Raw genomic sequence first — 22659 nt, 5'->3', positions numbered from 1 at the left:
ACCTTCAGTATTATATAAAACATCCCACATACTCTCACCGTAAAACTCTGTATAACCTTTAGATAAATAACGAGTTTACTTTTGTAATTGCACTTTTAAAGGTCACTCAAATATAAAAAAAATATCAATGTCAAAAATAACAAAAACGTATCATTTTTAAAATTGTGTTCAAATGGTAACAACCTTTTTTTCAACTGACTCCTTGCAACATAATTTATACAATTCAAAGGGAATTTCATTATTAGTGGAATAACAAACAATTCTTGAACATGGGAATGTTAAAAGGTCAAGATGCACAAGATGACCTACTCTAAAACCATATCTACCATCATAATAGCCATAATATGGATCCCTTGGGGGTGGGGGAACTGGTGGTGGGGGGACAGGAGGGGCAGCATGTTGCCCCTGATATCCCTTCTCTTGCCTCATTGTAGCTGCAAAAAATTGACAATACACACATACAATTACATTGTGCTAATCTTTACATTGAAAGCAGTATAAGTTGCCTAGAAACAATTCAATATTATTTAACATATAATTACATGGAGTTGTGCATTTTAAAACAAATACAATGCTCTACAAAAAGTTTGGACAAGTTACAATATAAATAAATGATTCCATATATAAAGCTGAACTATAATAATCTATTTAATGTACTAAGACAATTCACTTTTTGTACACGTTTTACAATACAATATGTATGTGCTTAGCTATTATTAAGTGTCATTTAGTCATTAAAATTCAATTAATTTACTGAAGTATTTCATTTCTAAATTGGCTAAATTAATAACGTTGTTGCTGTTACTGACTTGTTAATAATCTGACATGCAAAAATCTTGAAATAAAAAACTTAAACTCGACTTGGCGAACTAAACAAAAATCTTATTTTTCTTAAAATAAATAAAAATTAAATTAAAATAAGTTTCATGCTGATGTTACATATAAATAAACCTAAATGTTATAAACTAAAATAATGTGAAACTAAAATATGGAAAATATAAGTGTAACTTAATATAAATTGTATCAAGAAGCTGAACCTAAATAAATGGGGGTCTATAAATGGATGTAATACCTTCTGGAGGAACCATGGTGTAATGGCTATCGGCAAACTGATCTGGAACTGTGTGATGTAAACATGAAATGATTATACAATAAAACACAACAATAACAATACTGAGTTCTCAATGAGCATTTACAAAACAAATTTCAATTGGCTTTGTCAAATGTGATTGGTTATTTGACAGCCATAAAAATGAAAAAACATAAACACTGCATTGAACCAAGAAGGAACTGATACATGCATATTTTTAAAATCAAGATGTTCATTCCTTATTGTTTATATATAAACTACAATATTCATCGACTAAAATAAATTTTCTAAATTAAGGATGTACTATGGTCAGGTTTTGGAATTTGTGTCTGATATTCGGACTCCTTGGTGTTTTTCCATATGATACAGGTAAATATATTTTGCCCTATTACACCCATGTATCTTTTCATATAAGACTTAATAGCTTAAGGTCATATAACAAAATCTAATCAGATTCTTGATTTTCTTTCTTCTGATTTGAGACCCAAATTATACCAAAGCAAATATAAGGCAAGAGTCTGAGTTTACCCTTTTCTGCAATATTTTTTTGTCAAATATCTCGAAAAGGAATTCCATGACTTATCAATATTTTTTTTATATTATTCTATCGTTTTCCGTTGCCAAGTAAGATCCTGTATAAAAATCAAAACTTAATCCGTCTAATTCTGCTGGGAATTTAAGGTTGAGAATGTAAAATAAAAAGTTCTATAACTCTTTGGCATATCAAAATCTGTTTTTGAATATGGAAATATGGAATGGGTCAGGTAGAATATTTGGTTTTAAACATTTTGTTTCAACACTGAGCATTCATCTAATAACCACATTTACACAACTAGTCCCAATCATTTCAATCTTGATCAAGAACTGTCTACAAAAACATTAGAAGTTGTAACTAAATTGGTCAGCTTCAAGTTGTTTCTATTGTGAGACCAGGCCTCACGGTCATAAAACTTTTGAGTATGATTTTTGTACTCAGACTCGAAATTCAACCAACGATTTTTGTTTTATCACCGAGAGCCCAGGTGTTGAAAGGTTATTTGTGATTGAGTCTGAAATAGTTTATTCCAAACTGATACTACTCCTGTCTGAGAAGATGATTTTTACATCTTTTGGCAAATATTTAACTTTGGTAAACTTTATTTACCAGATATGTGAAAATAAAATTCTGTAAAATACACATGCAAAAATGTATATTATACTGAAATAAATCCATACATTTAAAGATATATGACAATTACAAAGTACTTAATAATCAAATTTGAAAAGAAAGGTTTGAAAATATCACTCAATCTTTGTGAGAGAAATTCAACAAAATAAAATGTAATAAAATCTGATGTACTAGGATATAAATTTACAACATACAACAGAATGTATAGCTTATCATCGCTATTTTACAAAATTTCTTTTGATCTTACTGTTTGATAATTTCCTTTCTCAGCAGTTAAGTGATATGAAAATTTATCACTAGAAACTAAGGAAGCATGTGCCAGTTGTCAATGAAATTATCAACGTCGTCATAGGTAAAATAGCGATAAACAGATTATCATTGGTCATCTCTACTCGATAGCTTTTCTCACTTTCGTCGTACTGGCTCAAGCGAGAAAAGCAATCTCTTTTAGATGATCAACAACAATCTATAAGTATAGCTAAGAATATAATCGTAATATTGATACTGTTTACACCTGTAGTCAGAAACAGTGATAGATTTAAATCTAACTTTCTGTCTTTTTAAATAGAAAACATAAACATGCAAAAACACCTAATGAAAAATAAAGGCATGCCATCACACAATGCTTTAATGTAGAATATTATCTCCTGGACGAAATAGGATATGTAATACTGATCTTCATTTTGATAGAAAACAGAATTTATATTGTTTCAATATTAACTCATTGTTGAAATGACATTCAAATAACATGTAAAAAAAAAGTGAAATAAAATTCATTTGTATCTTAATGTATAATAAACAAATAACTTTTTTTAAATTTTCTTAGCAAATCAGTTTGTCATTCATGAATATTAATATGAAATTAAATTACAAAGTAATACACTTCACATGTATATGTCAGCCTCAGATCTATGTAAGTCTTAAATCTGTGTCTGATTTCATTACGTCATAGACGTCACAAATCTATGTCCTTTTTTTTCTTAAATCTATATCCTTTTCAACAAGTCATGTACTGTATAATGTGTTGAAGTCACAATGTTCAAAACATCTCCCAAAAAAAATATTTGTCAATAACATCTTCAAGGTCAAACAGTGAAATAAATTTGTCTCTTTCTTTTTTTTTTTTTTCATTTCTATTTTGTGTTAAAGACGTCACAAAACTATATCCTCTTCAACAAGTCATGCACTGTATTTTTTGTCACAAGTTTCAAACCATCTTTCAGGAAATATGATTTGTCAATAACATCTTGAAGGCCAAACAGTAAAAGTAACATTTGTCTTCTTTTTTTTCTAGTCTACATTGTGTCAAAGATATCACAAATCTATGCACTGTCTTGTGTGTTGACGTCAGAAGACGTCAAAACATCTTCCAGGAAATGAGTTTTGTCAATAACATTTTCCAGGCCAAACAGTAAAAATAGTTTTGTCTTTCATTTTTTGTTTTTGTTTTTTAATTTAATTGTGTGCTTTGTGTCCATTTGATGAATTTAGCTCTTTCCAATATTTGTTTTTAACAGTTTGTCATAATGTGTTGTTAAACAATAGTGCCAGAGTATAGTAGGATTGAGCTTTTTAACCCAAACACATTCTATTATAGCCTGTTCAAGGTCAAGTCACATTACAAAAAATCTTCTTTATAAAGGAAAAGGATTGGAAAAAACAAAAGGCTATAGATTTGATTGTCGTAAAGTCACATGACACAGATCTGAGGAAAGGAAACCATTTTAAGACCAGACATAGATTTGACTCTAGCATATATGTATACATGTATGTACCGAAAATTACAATGTGGACAATATGTCTTATACTGTGAACAACATATAAATTAAAGAACACAATGTGGTTTGTTAAGACAAAAAAGGGGTGTGGCACTCAGTGTACACATGCTTGGATTCTACCTCTAGCTATCACCCTCGGTGATTTAGGGGCTACTGGTGGGGGTTTTGGACTATATGCTGTGCTAGGCACTGCTGAAGCTTGTACTGGTTTCTGGCCGTTCCATATGTCACCAAATTCTTGCAAGTCTATGTTTACAACATCAAAACAAAATAACTATCTACATTTATACATAAAATATATAATAAACTATACATACAACTAAAATATTTAAATACATAAAAATATACATCAATGGCTGAAAACTGCAACGAATTTGGGAAGGCAAAATATTGAATATTTCAGCAGGATTTATACAGCTGCCCAATAAGTAATTTGTGCAATAAAAAAAGTTATAGAATTATTACCGGAAATAGAAATTGGAGAAATTGTCCTCCTCCCTGTTCCTGTAAAGCCATCTATGAGCAATAATATTAATATGAATACATACAGATTTACAACATGAGACGGTACATTTTGTCAAGCTTTCTGATCATGTTTCACAACAATTTTAAATCCATTACTTAAACAGGATGACAACATTCAAATATTGTTACAGGGAAATATAAATGTTTGTAGCAGTTAAATGGATTGAAAGTTCCCAAGTTAATATCTAAAATTCATGTGTCCATTTCACAGTATAGCCATTTTTAGTTATTATCTAGATTTTCAGTGATAAGGATGATTTCCCCATTTCAATAAATATTTAGAAGACAAATTTTAGATAACAAAAGTTTTTCTTGTTTACATCAGATACATTTTTTGTTGATTCGGAATACATCAATTAAAGATTTTAGAAGTAATTCATTGTTAATTGGACCATATTCATAAAAATCTAATTGTGAAAATCATCCATTCAAGTTAAAAGGTGTTGGATTTGAGGTGAACATAAAACTTATTGAACACATTGAGTGTATTTTACTTTTCATACAGAATTGAAATGTTTCAACTTTTTACAACATCTAATTGTGCTAATAATTGGGCAAACTCCATTTAAACTCATAAAGCGATGTAGCTAATTTCAATGTGTGACCAATATTATAGACTAACCATTTCTTTGTATCTGAATTTATTGAAAGTTGATACTTTCTTGACTCAACACTGCTATTGAGTTGATAGATTATAGAGGATTCAGCCACAAAACATTAAACAGGTTGATAAAAGGATGGAAGAAGAAAGGGATTTCAAATACTGAAGTTAGACTTACCATTGAAATATATTGAGTTGGGATTTATAGGAGATACAGACATACCTCGCTGAATGTGTTGAGAAAAATCATGGATGAAAAGGAAGGGTCTTATACCTAATTTAGACTTACCATTGATAATTAGTGATTGAAGACTTTATGTAAGGAGGGATTTGTTATACTTAATTTAAACTCACCATTGATATTGAGTTATTGAGTTGAGAGAAGATTTGATGATGAAAAGGGACTTGTAATACTTAATTTAGACTTACCATTGATATTGAGTTGAGACATATCTGGAGGGGGTGGGGGAGGGAACATATCTTCTCCCCTACTCACAGTCACTGCATCCCTAACACCAGCAACACCATTTATCAACTGGAAGGAAAAGTGAGTTATACAATTCTTAATCTCTTTTTTAATTCTTGCATCTTCCTGTATTGACAAGCAAGATCCTAAATGATCCATACAAGCTACACTTATAACATTTACAAATAAATTTGACTGCAAAAAATAAAGCACATTTGCTAACAGTTAAAATCACATAACTCTTGAATGACCACCTTAAATAAAAGTTCAATATCAAATGGAATCTTTCTTCAACCAATATTCTTTACCATGTTTACAACTTGTGAACAGACCAACAGACAGTAAAATGGTATATACAAAAGTCATTATATATACTGCATATTAAATCATCATCAATACTGTAATATTGTTATGTTGCACAAGGATAAGAGAAAATCATTTCTTCTTATACAAGTACATGTAAATTAAATTTAGGCATTGATGAGAAGTGGGAGTATTTTCAAAAATTTCAGAATAATTTAATTCAAATCCTTAACACCTTATTCTAAACCATCTGCCAGATGTTTATTTTCTGTTCTTATTACTTTTAAAGTGTTGACTACTTTCTTATGTAAATCAAATATCTCCTTACCCCAACTGAAAATTTGATTTTAACAGTTTACAAGATTCTGGTGTCAAGATATCACGAATTGAATTAACATTTTCATGATATTATCACTTCAAAGTTTCACTGGGTGTCAAACAAGAAATTTTGCTGACCTTATGAAAATTTTCAAACTTGCTAGCCTTTCAATCATTTTACATTATTTAACTGTGTGTCACATGATTTCTGGAAAGTTGTCTTTCTGATATTTCTCATTTACAAGATAGTTACACATTAGCCAATGTTCCTTGTCTGTATGATGGAATTTGCCATCAGATTTGTTGGGATATGACTCTAAAATAATAACAAATCTATTTCTGCCAATTTTAAAATATTTGTAGATATTGCTTGTGTAACCTTTTTTTCTTAATAAGTTTAATTTCATTTTACCTTTTTATTTTATTTCTAAAAAGTTTAATTTCATTTAACTACAAAGAGAATTGAACATACTATGGGTACTTCACATGTACAATTTCCTATTTGAATAACTTATCCAAATATATTTTCAAATCATGCTGAATTTATAAATATAACATTTTTTTTATATTTCCCCACTTCCTCTGTCTGATCACCATATCATATGATATACAAAATAACTACTACTTACAGCTTGATTAGCTTTCCTCCAGTTTGTGGCTGCATTACTATCACCAGGGTTCATGGACAAGTTCTTTGCATGTTGTACCATTGGTGTTATGGCTGAAAACATTTTAAAAAGCTCAATTTTTATACTATTCAACAGTGATTTAAACATTTGTAGGAGTGTTGTAAGCATACTGCAATGACAATTACTTACTTTACCAGTCTTAAACATGGAATCAGGTAAGTTAATCTGTCTATAACATAAAATCCAACTGATCAGGTAACTGGACCTGTCTTTAGAATGCAATTTAACTGTTATAGTAACAGACCTGTCTTTAGCATTAAATCCAACTGTTCAGGTAACAAAACCTGTTCATAAATTGCTATCTTTTACAAGCATTAATATTTAACTGTGCCAAGTTAACTTAGTCATATCCACTCAAACTTAATGTTTGAAAATAATGTGAAAAAACATACTATCTCTCAGTGTATTTGCAGAGTCTCTAACCCTGTCAATGTAGGCAGGATCTTCACTATTTTCTACTTCCTTTTCTCCTACTTGTAATACTCTGTAGGCTCGTCGGGCAATGTTTGAAGCATTTGCCACAATCTTTGGTGGATCTTTTCCTCGGATACCTTCTTCAACCCGATCAGTGTCTCTTAAAATACCTTCCTCTGTAAAACAAAATTATGCAATGTCCTAATAACAGATACATTGTTATCATTTTTGGATACAATATGTTTGAAAATTGAGATAATGTCAAAACATATCGGTGAATTCATTAATCTTAGTGAAAACCCTCAATGATCCAATGGTTAAGAATTTAAATGTTTAGTGAAGTTCAATTTGAAAAACAATGAAATCAAAATCCACCAAAAAAATGTAATCCTCACTCAGGCAAAAATTGACAGCAATGAATTTAAATTGAACCACATTATTGAATGGTTCTTAATAACAGTAGCACTATGATTACTTTCAAAGATCAAATACAAACTAATATGCAGTGATTGGGAAGGACGTGCGCCCTGCGCCTATAGCGCAAATTCACCAGAAATGGCGCATAGAGTGACAAATGTAAGCTCTCACGTGGCGCATGATATTTTTCACATTGTTTTGAAACGTTTAGATATCGTCAAATAGATTTCCGATCATGTTCTGTGCCGCCATGTGTGTGTACACTGCATAAAGTTCCTCCAATCATAAGAGCACCTATATATTTTTAGGACGTCTCGGGTGTTTTCCTATGGTAATAGAACCATGCAGTTTAACGTCTCGGGTGTTTTCCTATTGTAATAATAGAACCATGCGGTTTAACTGATAACCCAAAAAACGTAATTAACCATCATTCATGATATAATTTTTTATAAACAACTTTACATTTGTGAAATTTGGCTATTACAGACGAGATTTAACTCTAATAATATTTTTTTTAATTTAGTTTAGCTTGCTATTATTTCGATTGAAAACCCCTGAAGCCTTTTTATGAATATAGTTTTTGTCTCCATAAAAGGCGCTTAACTGTCCTTGTCATTTTTTGGTCTTTGGCTCGTTTTGACATTTTGTAAACATGACTTCAGCGTATTATTGTTTTCTTCTATCAATTAATGGTACTCGCTACTGTTATTCTTGTCATCATGATGAAGTAATGATAATAATACAAGAAGTGCGAATACGTTCCTGAAATGTCCTCTAATACAGAACGTCTGGAATGAGTATAAAGTAAAATCACAAAAAAACTGAACTCAGAGGAAAATCAATTTGGAAAGTCCATAATCACATGGCAAAATCAAAAAACAAAACGCATCAAAAAAGAATGGACAAGAACTGTCATATTCCTGACTTGGTACAGTATGGTATCGACGAAGACCCAAATTTAATGTAAAAAAAACATCAACATGAACAAGCCAAGGCAACAGTAACAGTTTAAACATTGTAAATAAAGGTTATCTTTAATATTGTCCGTTTTGGAAGAAGTTCTTGTATATTCATTGAAATTACAGAATCACTGGAACTGATATCCGTGATATTAGTTAAAATCATAAAGGTAAGTATCAACACCTCTTTTCTAAGACATGAAAAAATAATGATATTTTTTATTTTTTACAGAAGTCAATTCAAATGGCCCATTATTTTTTTAAATGGCCCATTGAATTTATTTTTGAGGGGCCCTGGGCCCATAGTGAAAAAAACCTTCCAGATCACTGAATATGTGACCCAAATTCATCATCAATTCTTTCCCCAAGACAAAAAAAAAATTGTCAACAAAACAAAGAGAGCTTCCAAAGAAACTAAGCACATTACTGAAAACCATAAGGATATATACAACTTACCTTCAGCCTTAATGAGGGCAGGAGTATCCACAGCTTCATCAACAAGTGCTCTGAGTCTCTCAACATTACCAGCCCAGCGATTCTTCATCTGATCAAAATGTTCTATAGCAGCCTGATTGTTAGGATTAGCAAATAGTACTCTGGCTGCAGTAATTACTTGTGGTGTCAGATCATTTACCTATAACAATAGTAAGAAATATTAAGTTCAAAATTATGGAATTGGGACATAAAAATGTGATTTTCAAGTTTATTTTACTTACTGTTCAGGTAAATAGTGATCATTGAAAGAGAAAATTATGTGTCATTTCATAAATTAAAAAAAATGGTTACCTGAATTATTTCAAAAGTTTATTTTACATCTAATGGCCATGTAAAAAATAATGAATTACAGCAATGACTATTTGTAGTGTTAACTTAAAACCAGTTTACTTTACCTGATTAGAAGTTTTGAAGATTTCCTGAACTGTATGCTTGTTATTACAGCCACCCGCTGTGGCAACCATGTTGGCAGTGTCAGCCAGTTTAGAGGCATGAGATTCAAAGTTCCTGGCTCTATCATCAAATTTCTCCTCCCTTCCTGGAACACCTAAAGAAAAAAGCAGATTAAATCCAAAAACAACTGTTGGTTCAATTTGAAAGTATCTAGTTAAAGCAACATAATATTTATTTGGCATTAAACCCTTCCTCATTTTGTGCCTGTACAAAGTCAGACTATCAGGACAATGAGATGTTTCTTGTTGTTTATGTTTGTATGTCTCTTTATATTCTAGCTCGACTCAAGTGATATTTGCTTATAAAGTCTCCACTAACATTAAGCAAATGAATATGAAGAAGTGCAACAAAGAAATATTATTTGGTTAAGAAATCCAAGCTTTCGTTTATCCTTTAAATATATATACTAAACAAGGCCTTTCCCTGGAAAAAAAAGTATAAGGAAACATTTTTTTGTATAAAATATTGTCCATAATTCTTATAATCATTTGTAACAGAATTTCATTTGCTTCCATCCTTTTTTCCCTCAACAAAAAAAAATTATATTCAACCCTCATACATATTTACTACCTGAACAGCCCTAAACAAGTCTAATGTCTTTGTCCAAGCCTACTTTGATCATTATCACTCAATCTTACCTAGTGGTGTCAGAGAAGCATCATGAAGTTGTTTGAGTGGTCCTGTTATATCTATAAAGTCTTCTGCAACCTGTCAGGATAAATACAGCTGTATCATTATATGTTTCTGTGTAAAAAGTCTTATATTTATAAATTATTTTAAAGAACTTTAAGTCAAATATTTTCTATGTTCAATGGACGTGAAATTAATTTTAAAACTCCAATTTGGCATCAAAATTAGAAAGATCCTATCATAGGGAGCATCTGTACTATGTTGCAAGTTGCTTGGACTTCAATTTCATAAAAAAAAACTACCTTGACCAAACTCTTTAACCTGGAGAGGGACAGACAGACAAATGGATGAACAGACCCACTGACCATAATGCCTCTCTACTATCAAAGATGGGGCATAAAATAGCAATAGTAAAATCCTGCACCAGTCCGGACCTTTAATATCACAAAATTGTTCTGCTTTGCTTTTTTTCACAATGTTTCTGTCAATTCCAATTTACATTAGAGAAAAATTTCTCCATACCTGATTAACAAGTGCCTCCTGTATTTTAGCCTGTAGGTTGTGAAGTTTCTCAGTAAGTTGTCTAGCTATGGCTTTAGCTTGAGGAGAGTCACCCTGAAAACAATTATACATTACTTATTACATCAAACATTTCTATTTAAAGATATAATTGTTCAACACTTTATAACGTAAGCATACTATTACTTATATACATAATTATAAATGATATAAAAATAGTAATAAGGTGTGTTACCTATTTCAAAGAAAACTTTCAATTTAAAGGTGTTTCACAATACTGAAGAAGAAACTATAAGCAAGGTATATTATCCTTGCTAATATGCATGCACGAAAATAGTATGTATGTAATTAGTTAAAGAAAAATTATGACAGCAAGTACCTTGAAAGGTGACACTCTAACCTCAATTTACCTTCGCTACATTTTACCAATGAATTACGGTCATAAAGAATACCACTCGAGATAAATAGTTTGAATTCCATGTTTTGTGGAAATACTCTTTGTGCTGAAATTTTCTGCCAAATTTTTGATAAACAAAAATTGACAAACTTTAAAATCAATCAATGGAAGGTTCAGGTCAATAAACACTGACTTTACTGATGATTGCTTTGTGCAGAAAGGTTTTATCTAGACAAGAGCTATATCTCTAATAGTTGTAAGGCAAAGCTCATCAGTAAAATACCTGTCCTCTTCTGATAAGATCTGATAGCTGATTAGTCAGTATCTCTGTCTCATCACAAAGTCTCAATAACTCAGATCTCTGGGTCCCAGTACAGGAGTCAGCAACCTTGCGACCTTCAGCTACAACTAGTTTAGTTGCTTGTTCACCTGTGAAAAAAAATATTATTTCAATGTCTTTATTGTCATTGGTTGCTTTACAACCCATGAAACCGTTTTATAAAAGTAATCATTTTCAACATTTAATTCTAAAATTGATTTAAGACCTGAACCAAATTCCTTATTGGCATTTAATAATGACTTTGTTTTAATAGAGGTTTTTTAATAAAGCTCCTTGTCTTATCTTGGTGAGCCATATGATAACTGAGCAGTAATTGGCCAATATTAAAGAAGTAAACTAACCTAGACCTCGATCATCCAAGGCAGGATTTGCCAACCATTGCCTTGCCTGTTCTACCTTGCCTTCTACTGTTGGTGCCGGTTTACGAATACCAGACCTTTCTGTTTTCATGGTTCCTGCTTGTGTTAGATTCTGAAGATCCTTCAATTTGTTCTGTATTTCTCTGGCAAGGGACATGGCTTGAGGACTACTTCCCTATAAGCAAAATTAATTTAAAAAAATTATAAACTTCATCCTAAGCAAATTGATTGATAAAAGTCACATAGCAAGTTTAAATTTATATGCAAAAGTGAAAGAAAATGTTTAAAATGAATAAAATTATAAAAAAAATATGGAAATGAAATGAGATTTGGAATTACACTTTATATATTTGTATACAATGTTGTTTATTGTTGAAGACCATAGATTGGCCACTTATGTTGTTGTGATAATGTCTGATTAACTATAATCTTACTTTAATTCATTTTTCATAAAAGAGACACAGACACACCAAATTATTCAAATGTTTGCCTAATTTTGAAATATATATAAAAGGAATACATATGACTTTATTGTCACATTATCAAAACTGTTCATTGTTGATAGAATAGGACAACTTGAAAATTGCATTAATATATTCTTTTACCTTTCCTTGAACTCTCAGTTCTGACAAGGCATTTTTCATGGAATCAATGTCTCCTACAGTTTTAAGAATTCTGTCCCTATCCGCTGGGTCTGTACATCTCCTTGCAACTTTACGAGCATCTTCTAAAATCTGACTCAGAGCTTTGTCACCTATTTAAAAAGATTAAAATGTTCAGGTTTTCAAAAAGGTCTGAACAGATGTTGAAAAATTTCTTGGGCAAGATAACAAAAAAAATTTTATGTTTATTAATCAGCTAAAAAAAATGTGTTTCCACTGCCATGTTGAAATAATTAAGATAACAGGCAGATAGGTAAGTTAGTTTTTTTAAGTTTGTTTCTTATTTTTATCAAAGTCCCTACACTTTATCAATCTCAACTTATACAGTGCTTAATAAACAATAGTCATATTAAGCTTGCACTATGCACCAAAAGTAGAACCATTTCTGATGGGGCTATTCCAGGGGAAAATGTATGGTAGGGAACTACACTTTTTATTAACACCACCTACTGGAATAACCCTAAGAAGAAACCTAAGCATATATGTTTTCCATACCTGAGCTACCAACCAAAGCTGCTGGATCAGCTAACCAATCAAATGCTGGCTTCATCTTTTGTTCTATTGCATTCTAAATATAAATATTCATTAATTATAACAATCTTTGATTTATATTTGAATCTTTTAAAAAGATGAAATATCAAATACACTCAAGCATTCATAAGAAATAATCCTAGATAAGACCTAAAAACTTATGTGACTGTTGTAGAGCCTTCCACTTTTGTCAAAAATGCAAGACTAAGCAATGCTTCATTCTGTCGTCAGGATCGTTGTAGTTGTTGACGGCGTCCAAAAATATTCACTCTGTGGTTAAAGTTTTTGAAATTTAAATAACTTTCTTAAACTGTCCTGGCCAGGGACTTCTACCAAACTTGGACAGGAGCTTGTGTATGATCATAAGATAGTATCCAGAAATAAATTTTGTAAAAAATAAAGAACCTTAGTGAGCACGCTCACATACCCCACGTCCCCGATATGTCATTGGAGAAATTAAATAAGTGAAAGAAAGAAAAATTAATTTCCTGCCAATATGCACATCTAAATAGTATGTCCTTATTATCTACAAAATTTCATGAAATTCTGTTGTGTGGTTTCAGAGGAGTTGAGATGACAAACTGTTGCAGAAGTACATTGAAGCAAATAAGTTCAAAGGGGTGTAACTCCTAGAAAAAAAATTGAATCGCAATTTCCCGTCGATATGCACAACTACATAGTATGTCCTTATTATCTGAAAAGGTTTCGTGAAATTCTTTTGTGTGGTTTGAGAGAAGTTGCGATGACAAACTGTTGCAGTAGTACATTAAAGTAAATAAGTTCAAAGGGGCATAACTCCTAGAAAAATAATTGAATCGCAATTTCCCGTCGATATGCACAAGTACATAGTATGTCCTTATTATCTGAAAAGGTTTCGTGAAATTCTGTTGTGTGGTTTGAGAGGAGTTGCGATGACAAACTGTTGCAGTAGTACATTAAAGTAAATAAGTTCAAAGGGGCGAACTCCTAGAAAAAAATTGAATCGCAATTTCCCGTCGATATGCACAACTACATAGTATGCCCTTATTATCTGAAAAGGTTTTTGTGAAATTCTGTTGTGTGGTTTGTGAGGAGTTGCGATGACAAGAAACAGGACTGACGGACGGACTGATTGACGGACGGACAGACGGGTCAAAAACATTATGCCCTCCGCAACTCGTTGCGTGGGGTATAAAAACACCAGTCTAATTGTATTTTACTTATAAATGGATTTATTTATTTACAAAATTTACTACTGGATACTATCTTATGATTACAAACAATCTTCTGTCCAAGTTTGGTACAAACCCAGGATAGTTTAAGAAAGTTATTAAAATTTTAAAAACTTTAACCACAGAGTGAATGTAATGGTTCCCCGCAGAAAAACTAAGTCCATTTATAAGTAAAATACGGTAAAAAATGGAATTTTATTTTTACAAAATTTACTTCTGGATACTTTCTTATGATCATAAACAAGCTTCTGTCCAAGTTTGGTACAAACCCAGGATAGTTGGAGAAAGTTATTAAAATTCTAAAAACTTTAACCACAGAGTGAATGTTTTGTTTCCCCGCAGAAAAAAAAACTAAGTCCGTGTTATCGAAAGGTCCGAAATATCGTGAGCCTAAATCCATCAATTGGAAATACAACTTTAAAATTTTGATGGATTCAGTCGAGGATTATGCCAGGCAATGGGCTAAGCGCGAGAAGGAAGACATAGACACTCTATCCGAATGGATAAAGGCAGTGAGGTCCTTAATACAAATCAGAATAAAGAAACTGAATGGGTCCATCAATGCCCATGCTACGTCAATCTTTAAAGACCCAAATGTTGCTAAACACCTATCCGACCTCCATGAAAAATATGTTGTTGTCCCCGCAGACAAAGCCCCAAATAACATCGTTTTTGTCTGTAAAAGTCATTACATTAATTGCTTGATAAACGAATTAGGTATAGACAATTCACTTGGAAACTCAACATATACCCTCACGACACTTACCAAAGAGCAAATCCTGGATAATCATAGGTCTGTTCTTTGTTCCTTTGGTATTTCAACCAAAGATGAAGAACTGGATCTTCCATCACTGTATTGGATACCTAAACTACATAAGTGTCCTTACAAACAGCGGTATATTGCTGGGTCTTCCAAGTGCTCCACAAAACCTCTTTCTAAATTATTAACATCCATTTTATCAGCAATCAAAGACGGGCTTCAAAGCTATTGTGAAACTGCCAATTCTAGAGGAGGCGTGAATCAGATGTGGATACTTAAAAATTCCAAAGATCTTTTAGAGTACATACAATCTAACTCTCTTTCATCTTGTAACAGTATTAAAACATTTGACTTCTCTACTCTTTACACAAGTATTCCACATTCCAAACTTAAAGACAAATTAAAAGAGTTGGTATTACTTTGCTTCATAAAAAAGAATGGCCAACGTAGATACAAGTATCTTGTCTTAGGGAGGGATAAATCCTACTTTGTAAAGAATCACTCTGATTCAAACAAAAAAATTTCTGAAACCGATATTATCAAGATGCTTGATTTCTTGATTGACAACATATTTGTTACGTTCGGAGGACGTGTTTTTCAACAGACTGTCGGCATCCCAATGGGAAGAAACTGTGCCCCTCTACTTGCTGACTTGTTTCTTTATTATTATGAGGCTGACTTCATGCAGGAACTTCTTAGGAAGAAAAATAAGAAGTTAGCAATATCCTTTAACTCTACTTTCCGCTATATAGATGACGTTCTTTCACTAAACAATTCAAAATTTGGTGACTATGTGGAACGCATCTATCCCATCGAATTGGAGATAAAGGATACTACAGATACAGCTAGCAGTTAAGTCAGCTTCATATCTTGACTTACATCTAGAAATTGACAATGAGGGTCGGTTGAAGACAAAACTTTACGACAAAACAGATGATTTCAGCTTTCCAATTGTGAACTTTCCATTTCTAAGTAGCAACATTTCAGCAGCACCTGCATACGGGGTATATATCTCTCAATTGAAACGATATTCCCGTTCTTGCATTTCCTATCATGATTTTCTTGATAGAGGGTTACTGCTCACAAGGAAGATATTAAATCAAGAGTTCCAAATGGTGAAGTTGAAATCATCCCTCCGTAAATTTTACGGACACCATCACGAGTTGGTTGACCGTTATGGAATAACCGTTTCACAAATGATATCGGATATGTTCCTTACGTCATAACTACAATCCCCTTCCCTTTCATGAATTTGACCTACCGAATTAGACTATTTACAGTTCATTTGCCAGTATTAAGGAAAAGATCAAGGTTAGAAGCAGACCTTCTAGTATCTGCTGAATCTTTCATTTCTAGTTTACTGGCATATATGAGCTGCAATACTGCCTGAAATATGGGGTTTGATAAATATTTGGGTGCGGAGGAGTCGAAACAATAAAAAAATATATTCTGGACTTATCCATATATATCAAAATTATGAGAAGACCTTAACTCTTGGATATTTGAGAGGACAGAAATAAAACTAATTTTAAATATTGATTTGGTTTTATTTGGTATTCCAACAAAAACAGATAAAACTGACATAAAAATGTTAATACTTCTGTTATAAAAATTCTACATTTATAGAAGCAAATTATAAATGGTAAAAATCAAAATGATAGCACTAAAAATATATTTTAAAAAAAGGTTACTAATAGAAAAAAAATGTATTTTATAAAAATGCTCAGTAGGGCAGAGAATTGCTGGAACCCCTAGATGTCTGTACTGTCATAAAAGCAAACACAAAAAAAGCAATAATCACCACATCTATTGAATATATATATCATATCCAAACAGCCTTTGTCTTGCAATCATATTTTGAAATGTACTAAATTATAACAGCTGTGTCTATCAAATACATTGTATATCTTCTGTTTATTGTATATAACTATTGTGCATAAAAGTGTGTACATCTTCTAATGTTCGTGTGCAAATAAAAAAGAAATGCATTATAAAAAAAAAATACATTTATTATGGAAGAATAAGTTAATAATATTAGAATGCAGACAAAACAAGACAATATGAAGGTAAAAAAAGAATAGTTAAGTTGTTTACCATGACCTTCGTTGGTAGAAAATTACCAATCCCAAACATGCATTGCAAAACAGAGAACTCAAATAAAAGTAATAACACAATAATCGAAACAAAATGCCACACACAACCAAGGACATGCACATGATTACAAGTTTATTGCTTGTGACATGTATACAATAAGAAAACAACTATACCAAATCAGTTGCAAATAGTGCAAAACAAAAATCTAATAACTAAGAAAGGTCGAAGGATACTAAGTACAAATCTAAGGGTACACTTTCTGTTGGTGGTTAAAGATTGATCTCATCAGTGTATGTGGAATAAACCCCCTAATGAATTTACCTTAGGGTTTAATAGTATTTTGTTTCAAGGCCAATATCACCTACATACAATCGTTTTCTCCTAGACAAAAATGATCAAACAGTACAGATTTAAATAAGTACCTGGAAACCCGTTAAAAGTCGTCTAGAAAAATCATGATTTTATATAATGCCAAAATATGAAACAAATTTCTAAACAGGATGTTTGATCGTAAGTCGTCGTTAATGTACATAATAATACACGTTTAATCAATAAGTACCGTGATTAACAAGGTGTTCACTTAACACGCGTTTCGTGTACAAAATACTCATCAGTGACGCTCGAAACAAAAAAGATGTGTTTGTCTTGATTTTTCCAAATAAAAATCAAAATTACAGTGTCTCAAGACATTTGATGAGTAACACGAATCCGGACTTAACATTTTTTTTTACTTTTTCGGTTCAAAATTATCATTCTTTTTTTTTATCAAACTTTGAAAAAAACATAAATCATTATTTTGGCAAATAAGTACTTCGTTGGAAGGCAATAAATTATAACATCCTTTTTGTTTTTACAAACTTGAAAGATCAAATAGGACATAAGCTCTTACACGTTCAGCCATGAAAGCTTAAGGTTCTGACATAAAATGATTTAAAAAAATTAAATAGATGTGACCTAACGAATTTGACTATTTACTGAGCTTGAAATAAAATAAGCAACACGACGGTGACCAATTGTGGGTCAGGGTCTGCTTACCCGTCCGAAGCCCCTGAGACCACCCCCAGTTCTTTGTTGGGTTCGTGTTGCTTAGTCTTTAATTTTCTCGGTTGTGTCTTGTGTACTATTATTTATCTTGTCCCCTCTTTTATAAAGAACGGCCTTATTTATTACAAAACAAATTTGACAGATTGAAATCATTTACATTCACTGTAATATAGGGTGATGATTTGGGACATGTTGATAGTAATAAATAGACTTGTTTGTGGGCTTTCAACCATACATTCTTATACACAGGACAGTGGTGTAATAATTAAAAATGGTACAAATCACAATGAATTGTATCAACGCGATGTTTTTCCGCATCTTGTTAGAACTAATTTGATTGATGATCCCATTCAAAATCAATTTGATAGTCTCTTAGTCATAAGAATCCAGTATCCAACGTACTGTTTATGGTCAGAAATTCTTATAGTCATATTGGTAATGTTTGTCCATTGCATGTATTTACTGCTTTTGCTTGTGTTCATTTAAAAACAGAACAACATTGTTATCTTGAGAAGACAAGCGTTAAATATGATTAATGTTTTTCATCAAACTTCAACCTTTTTTAAAAGATAAAAACGCGTGATTCGTAAACTTTCGTACATTTCTGAATAATGCGATTAGCTATAATGTAAAAATACGAAAACTTGGTTAAAAATTAAAAAAAACTGGTAGATCATTGTTAGCAGCATGTACTTGGTTGTTGGGCAATACATGTTACAATCCCCTACTGTCATTGCAAAATAAAAAAAAAATTATGGAAAATGAGCTCCGACAAGATCAGCCTATTATATATAGAGGGCCCGATATGACAACATTTTAAACAATGTAAATGAATGGCTCCTTTAATTACACCACGTTGAAGTAGAAAATAAACTGAAAGAATACTCATTCCATTGGTTCATGACGTTTAATCTGGTCAATTGTTATGGACTTTCCCTTTTTGAATAACCTTGGTCTTTAATTTATCTAAAACAATTCACAAAAGACATAAACAATATTTTCCCAGACTATACCAAACAGTTCAGATCCAAAGGAGTAAGTGTAAAGACGGCATAATCCGTCTGAAAAATCATAACCTTAATCCATCCAAAATATTACAGATATATTGTATCGACAGGATGTTTGACCGAAAGTTGTTATTACTGTTTCAATTTTATCAAATTAAAAAAGAGAGAGAGAGAGAGAGAGAGAGAGAGACGAACTGACAACACCATGACTAGCATAAAATAAGACAAACAAACACAGTGTACAAAACACACTTACAAGATACTTTAAACATTCAAAAACGTAAGAAACATTTGTTATATATTAATATTAATTTAAATCATTAAAGCATTCTGACCTTGAATAAACAATGATAAAATAATTTTAATGTTTTCTTGAAACTTTTAACTTTATTTGTATAGTTTCTCCCATTTCTGAAATTTTTTTTTTTAAACCTGGAATATCGAACACTTTTCCGATATAACATAGCATGAAGTCGTCCTGTATCATGTTCTAGGGTTCAATTAATTTCCGAGTTGAACATTTAATAAACAAATAAATAGATGTGATATGATTGCACAGTAGACAAGTATCCACCAAAGTCAAAATGGAGAGATTCAACATAAAAGAAGAAAAAAAGGATCTTAAACAATTAAATCTAATTATACGGTCTATCAATGAGAAAAAAACATTACTTTTTAGTCGGCTATACAAGGCATCGACGTGATAAATATGAAGTTTTTCTTACTCTAAACAGCAAGTGTACTTTATTAAAGCGATTATCTATCATAAATTAATTTACAGATACAAATCAAATAAACTCATCATAGATACCAGGACCGAAATTTTATATCTTCGTAGGACGCGCGTTTCGTCAACAATAGACTAATCAGTTACGCTCGAATAAAAAATGTTAAAAGGGCTAAACAAATATATTTCCTAAAATACTATGGTTAAAATAAAATTTGATTATTTCAATAGTATTGTCTAAAATCTTATCACACATTGAATTACCGATGTAAACAAAACAAAATAGGTCACAAAAAATGAAAATGAAAGTGGTTTTATTCTATGTTTTCGAAGCGCTTTTCCAAATTAACATTCACAAGGAATGCTGTAATTCAAGTATTTGAAAATGTTCATCGTCATATGTGAATGAAACATATATTCTTTAATGGTCATACAATTCGTGATTATGTCCGTAACATTTTCGAATGGTGATTTCGACTTCAACACGTTGGAGTGTAAAAAAACATCATACTCCCAACTCTATATAAATGTATGTCTAAGACAATTGGGTGTATTTAGTTTGCACTGGCTGATTTGCGCATAATATATCGACCATCCTAAACTTTTTTCTCCAGTGAATGCTTACCGTACTTAATGCATGTTTTATGATTTCTTATAATTATTAAGCAATGTTCTCTCTTAAAATCATTATATGATGAAGACATATGTCAATCCATTTATTGAAATAGTACTCTGTATTTGTGTGTTGTTTTTATTAAATGAATTCTTTTAACTGCAAAAAAGTCCGGCTGCAACTTCTTTATTATTTTTCTGTTTTAAGTCAGACAGAAAACATTTTTTTCGGGTTAAATTTTTGTTTCATTTAGACCAGGATATGAACGCTTACTAGATCAAAATGGCGGTTACTTTTTCTACTATTCCAAAAAAAATATCCTGTGTTACTCCTTTGTTGTGTACATTTATACTAAGCACTTGCAACTCCATCCATCTAGGGTTGGACACTTGTGTAGGCCGTAGAAATATCACACATGGCGATGGTCGGCAATAAATAATGTTGTCACTTGAATTGCCATTCTTAATCTGGATTGTTGGAATTTTCCACATGCTCAATTCCAAATCTTATTTGGATGAAATAGTGTTTCGAAAATATTTTCTTGCATACTGTAAGATTTGAAAAATTCAAATTTTATTTATAAGTTTATTATCTATTAATTGTTTAACTAACGTATTCATTTATTCTTGTAAGAATACGAAACACAGTTTTTACTATGTATTTATGAAAGCGCTAATGTAACGTTGCGCTCTTTTGAACAACACATTTTCCCGTTTCTGTTTTATGAAGTTACGCCTTTGACGTGCGCTTCGTCGTCAAGACTTATTTGATAACATACGGATGCACATTGTTTTTTATTAGACAGATTATAGTTGGTAAGAAACTTTTTATGTATACTTTCTTTTTATTACATCAAAACTTATTTAAATAGAGAAAACATTGTATACTATTTATTAGAAATATGCGTAACTTTTAATTATTATTTTAAACGTAATTTTTAACTTACGAGAGAACTTGGTTTTCATTGTTTTTTTAGTTCAATGTGTATCTTATTATAATTTATGTATTTTTACTTATGTGAAATTATTCTTTATTTGTAGAAAATCGATTGTAAGCGACCATATGATTTAAGAATAAAAGATAGAATAAATGGTGCAAATTAACTCGCATACTCATCTCTTCGCCCTAAGTTAAACTTTATGTGATTCGTACATACCTGTCTCTGGAACGATGCTTTTGTTGTCAGAATAGGACAAAATCTGGTATATCTGTTTTGTTTTGATTGTCCCATTTTAGCTTGAATTTCCGTTGGCAAGATAACCTTCAGAATCTTTAACTCTCTCATTAGCTGTTGAGTGAAATATTATGCCGATTATGTGGTTTCTATGTTCACCTTTGGACAATTCCAATTTGTGGCTCGTGTTTCCCAGTCTTTGCTTTATTTATTTATAATGGATTGGGAAACAAGTTTTGCAACTTCTATTGATCACTTTCCACTTTGTGGTGCGAGTGCTGCCTTGTAGCGGCATTAGCCTGCTCTTTTTCAAAATCTATCGGGTGTCTTTAACGTGCAAGAGATATAGCTCTCTCTTAAGGGAGTATGCTGCTCAGGTTGATGTAATTAGAATGCTTCAAAATGGCATAGAAAATAAAGATATAACACTTTTTAACATGTTTTCATGTTTAATTAAGAAATCCATGTCAAAATTTTTTTTTATCATACAATCAGAAAAGGGAGGTAATTCTTCACATTTTCAATAGAAAAAATACCTTTACCTTTAAATAAAAAAAATCTCATATAATTAAAATAGAAAACAATAAATCAATTACAATTCATAATATTTAGTAAAAATACTTGTCAAATTGCAAAGAAATTAATACTTGTTTGCATAATGATAATAAATTTCAGCACCACCTATAACATGGATTTTTCAAAAAATCCACACTTCCTACAACCTTTTAGGTAGTAAAAAAATAGGAAATTGTAATTAGAACCAAATTTCAATAATTAATAGTTAAAAAGGAAGGTCTTATGATTTTAAAAACTGATACAAGAAAAAAATGCATGTTGGAATTAGAAAAAAATCTTCATTTCAATTTTCAAAAACTGGATTTTGCCCAAAATCCTCACTTTTTATGACCTTTAAAG

At 31.4% G+C, this 22659-nt stretch overlaps 1 protein-coding gene across 1 annotated transcript in view; it reads right to left on the bottom strand.

The window, feature by feature from the left end:
* Window positions 1-21801, bottom strand: part of LOC134692368 (vinculin-like) — a 34708-nt gene extending 12907 nt beyond the window's left edge. Inside the window, exons 1-15 of the mRNA XM_063552820.1 lie at window positions 21727-21801; window positions 13079-13151; window positions 12527-12675; window positions 11904-12096; window positions 11506-11651; window positions 10829-10921; window positions 10315-10384; window positions 9619-9770; window positions 9185-9362; window positions 7331-7528; window positions 6879-6970; window positions 5592-5697; window positions 4157-4282; window positions 1073-1120; window positions 327-434 (exon numbers count right to left, since the gene is read on the bottom strand). Of these exons, the coding sequence (XP_063408890.1) occupies window positions 327-434; window positions 1073-1120; window positions 4157-4282; window positions 5592-5697; window positions 6879-6970; window positions 7331-7528; window positions 9185-9362; window positions 9619-9770; window positions 10315-10384; window positions 10829-10921; window positions 11506-11651; window positions 11904-12096; window positions 12527-12675; window positions 13079-13151; window positions 21727-21801 (1807 nt within the window). The remainder of the gene's footprint in view (window positions 1-326; window positions 435-1072; window positions 1121-4156; window positions 4283-5591; window positions 5698-6878; window positions 6971-7330; window positions 7529-9184; window positions 9363-9618; window positions 9771-10314; window positions 10385-10828; window positions 10922-11505; window positions 11652-11903; window positions 12097-12526; window positions 12676-13078; window positions 13152-21726) is intronic.
* Between the last annotated feature and the right edge of the window lie 858 nt (window positions 21802-22659).

Source organism: Mytilus trossulus, chromosome 12, assembly GCF_036588685.1.
Source record: "Mytilus trossulus isolate FHL-02 chromosome 12, PNRI_Mtr1.1.1.hap1, whole genome shotgun sequence".
Lineage (NCBI taxonomy): Eukaryota > Metazoa > Mollusca > Bivalvia > Mytilida > Mytilidae > Mytilus > Mytilus trossulus.
This window is presented reverse-complemented; position numbering and strand designations above follow the sequence as displayed.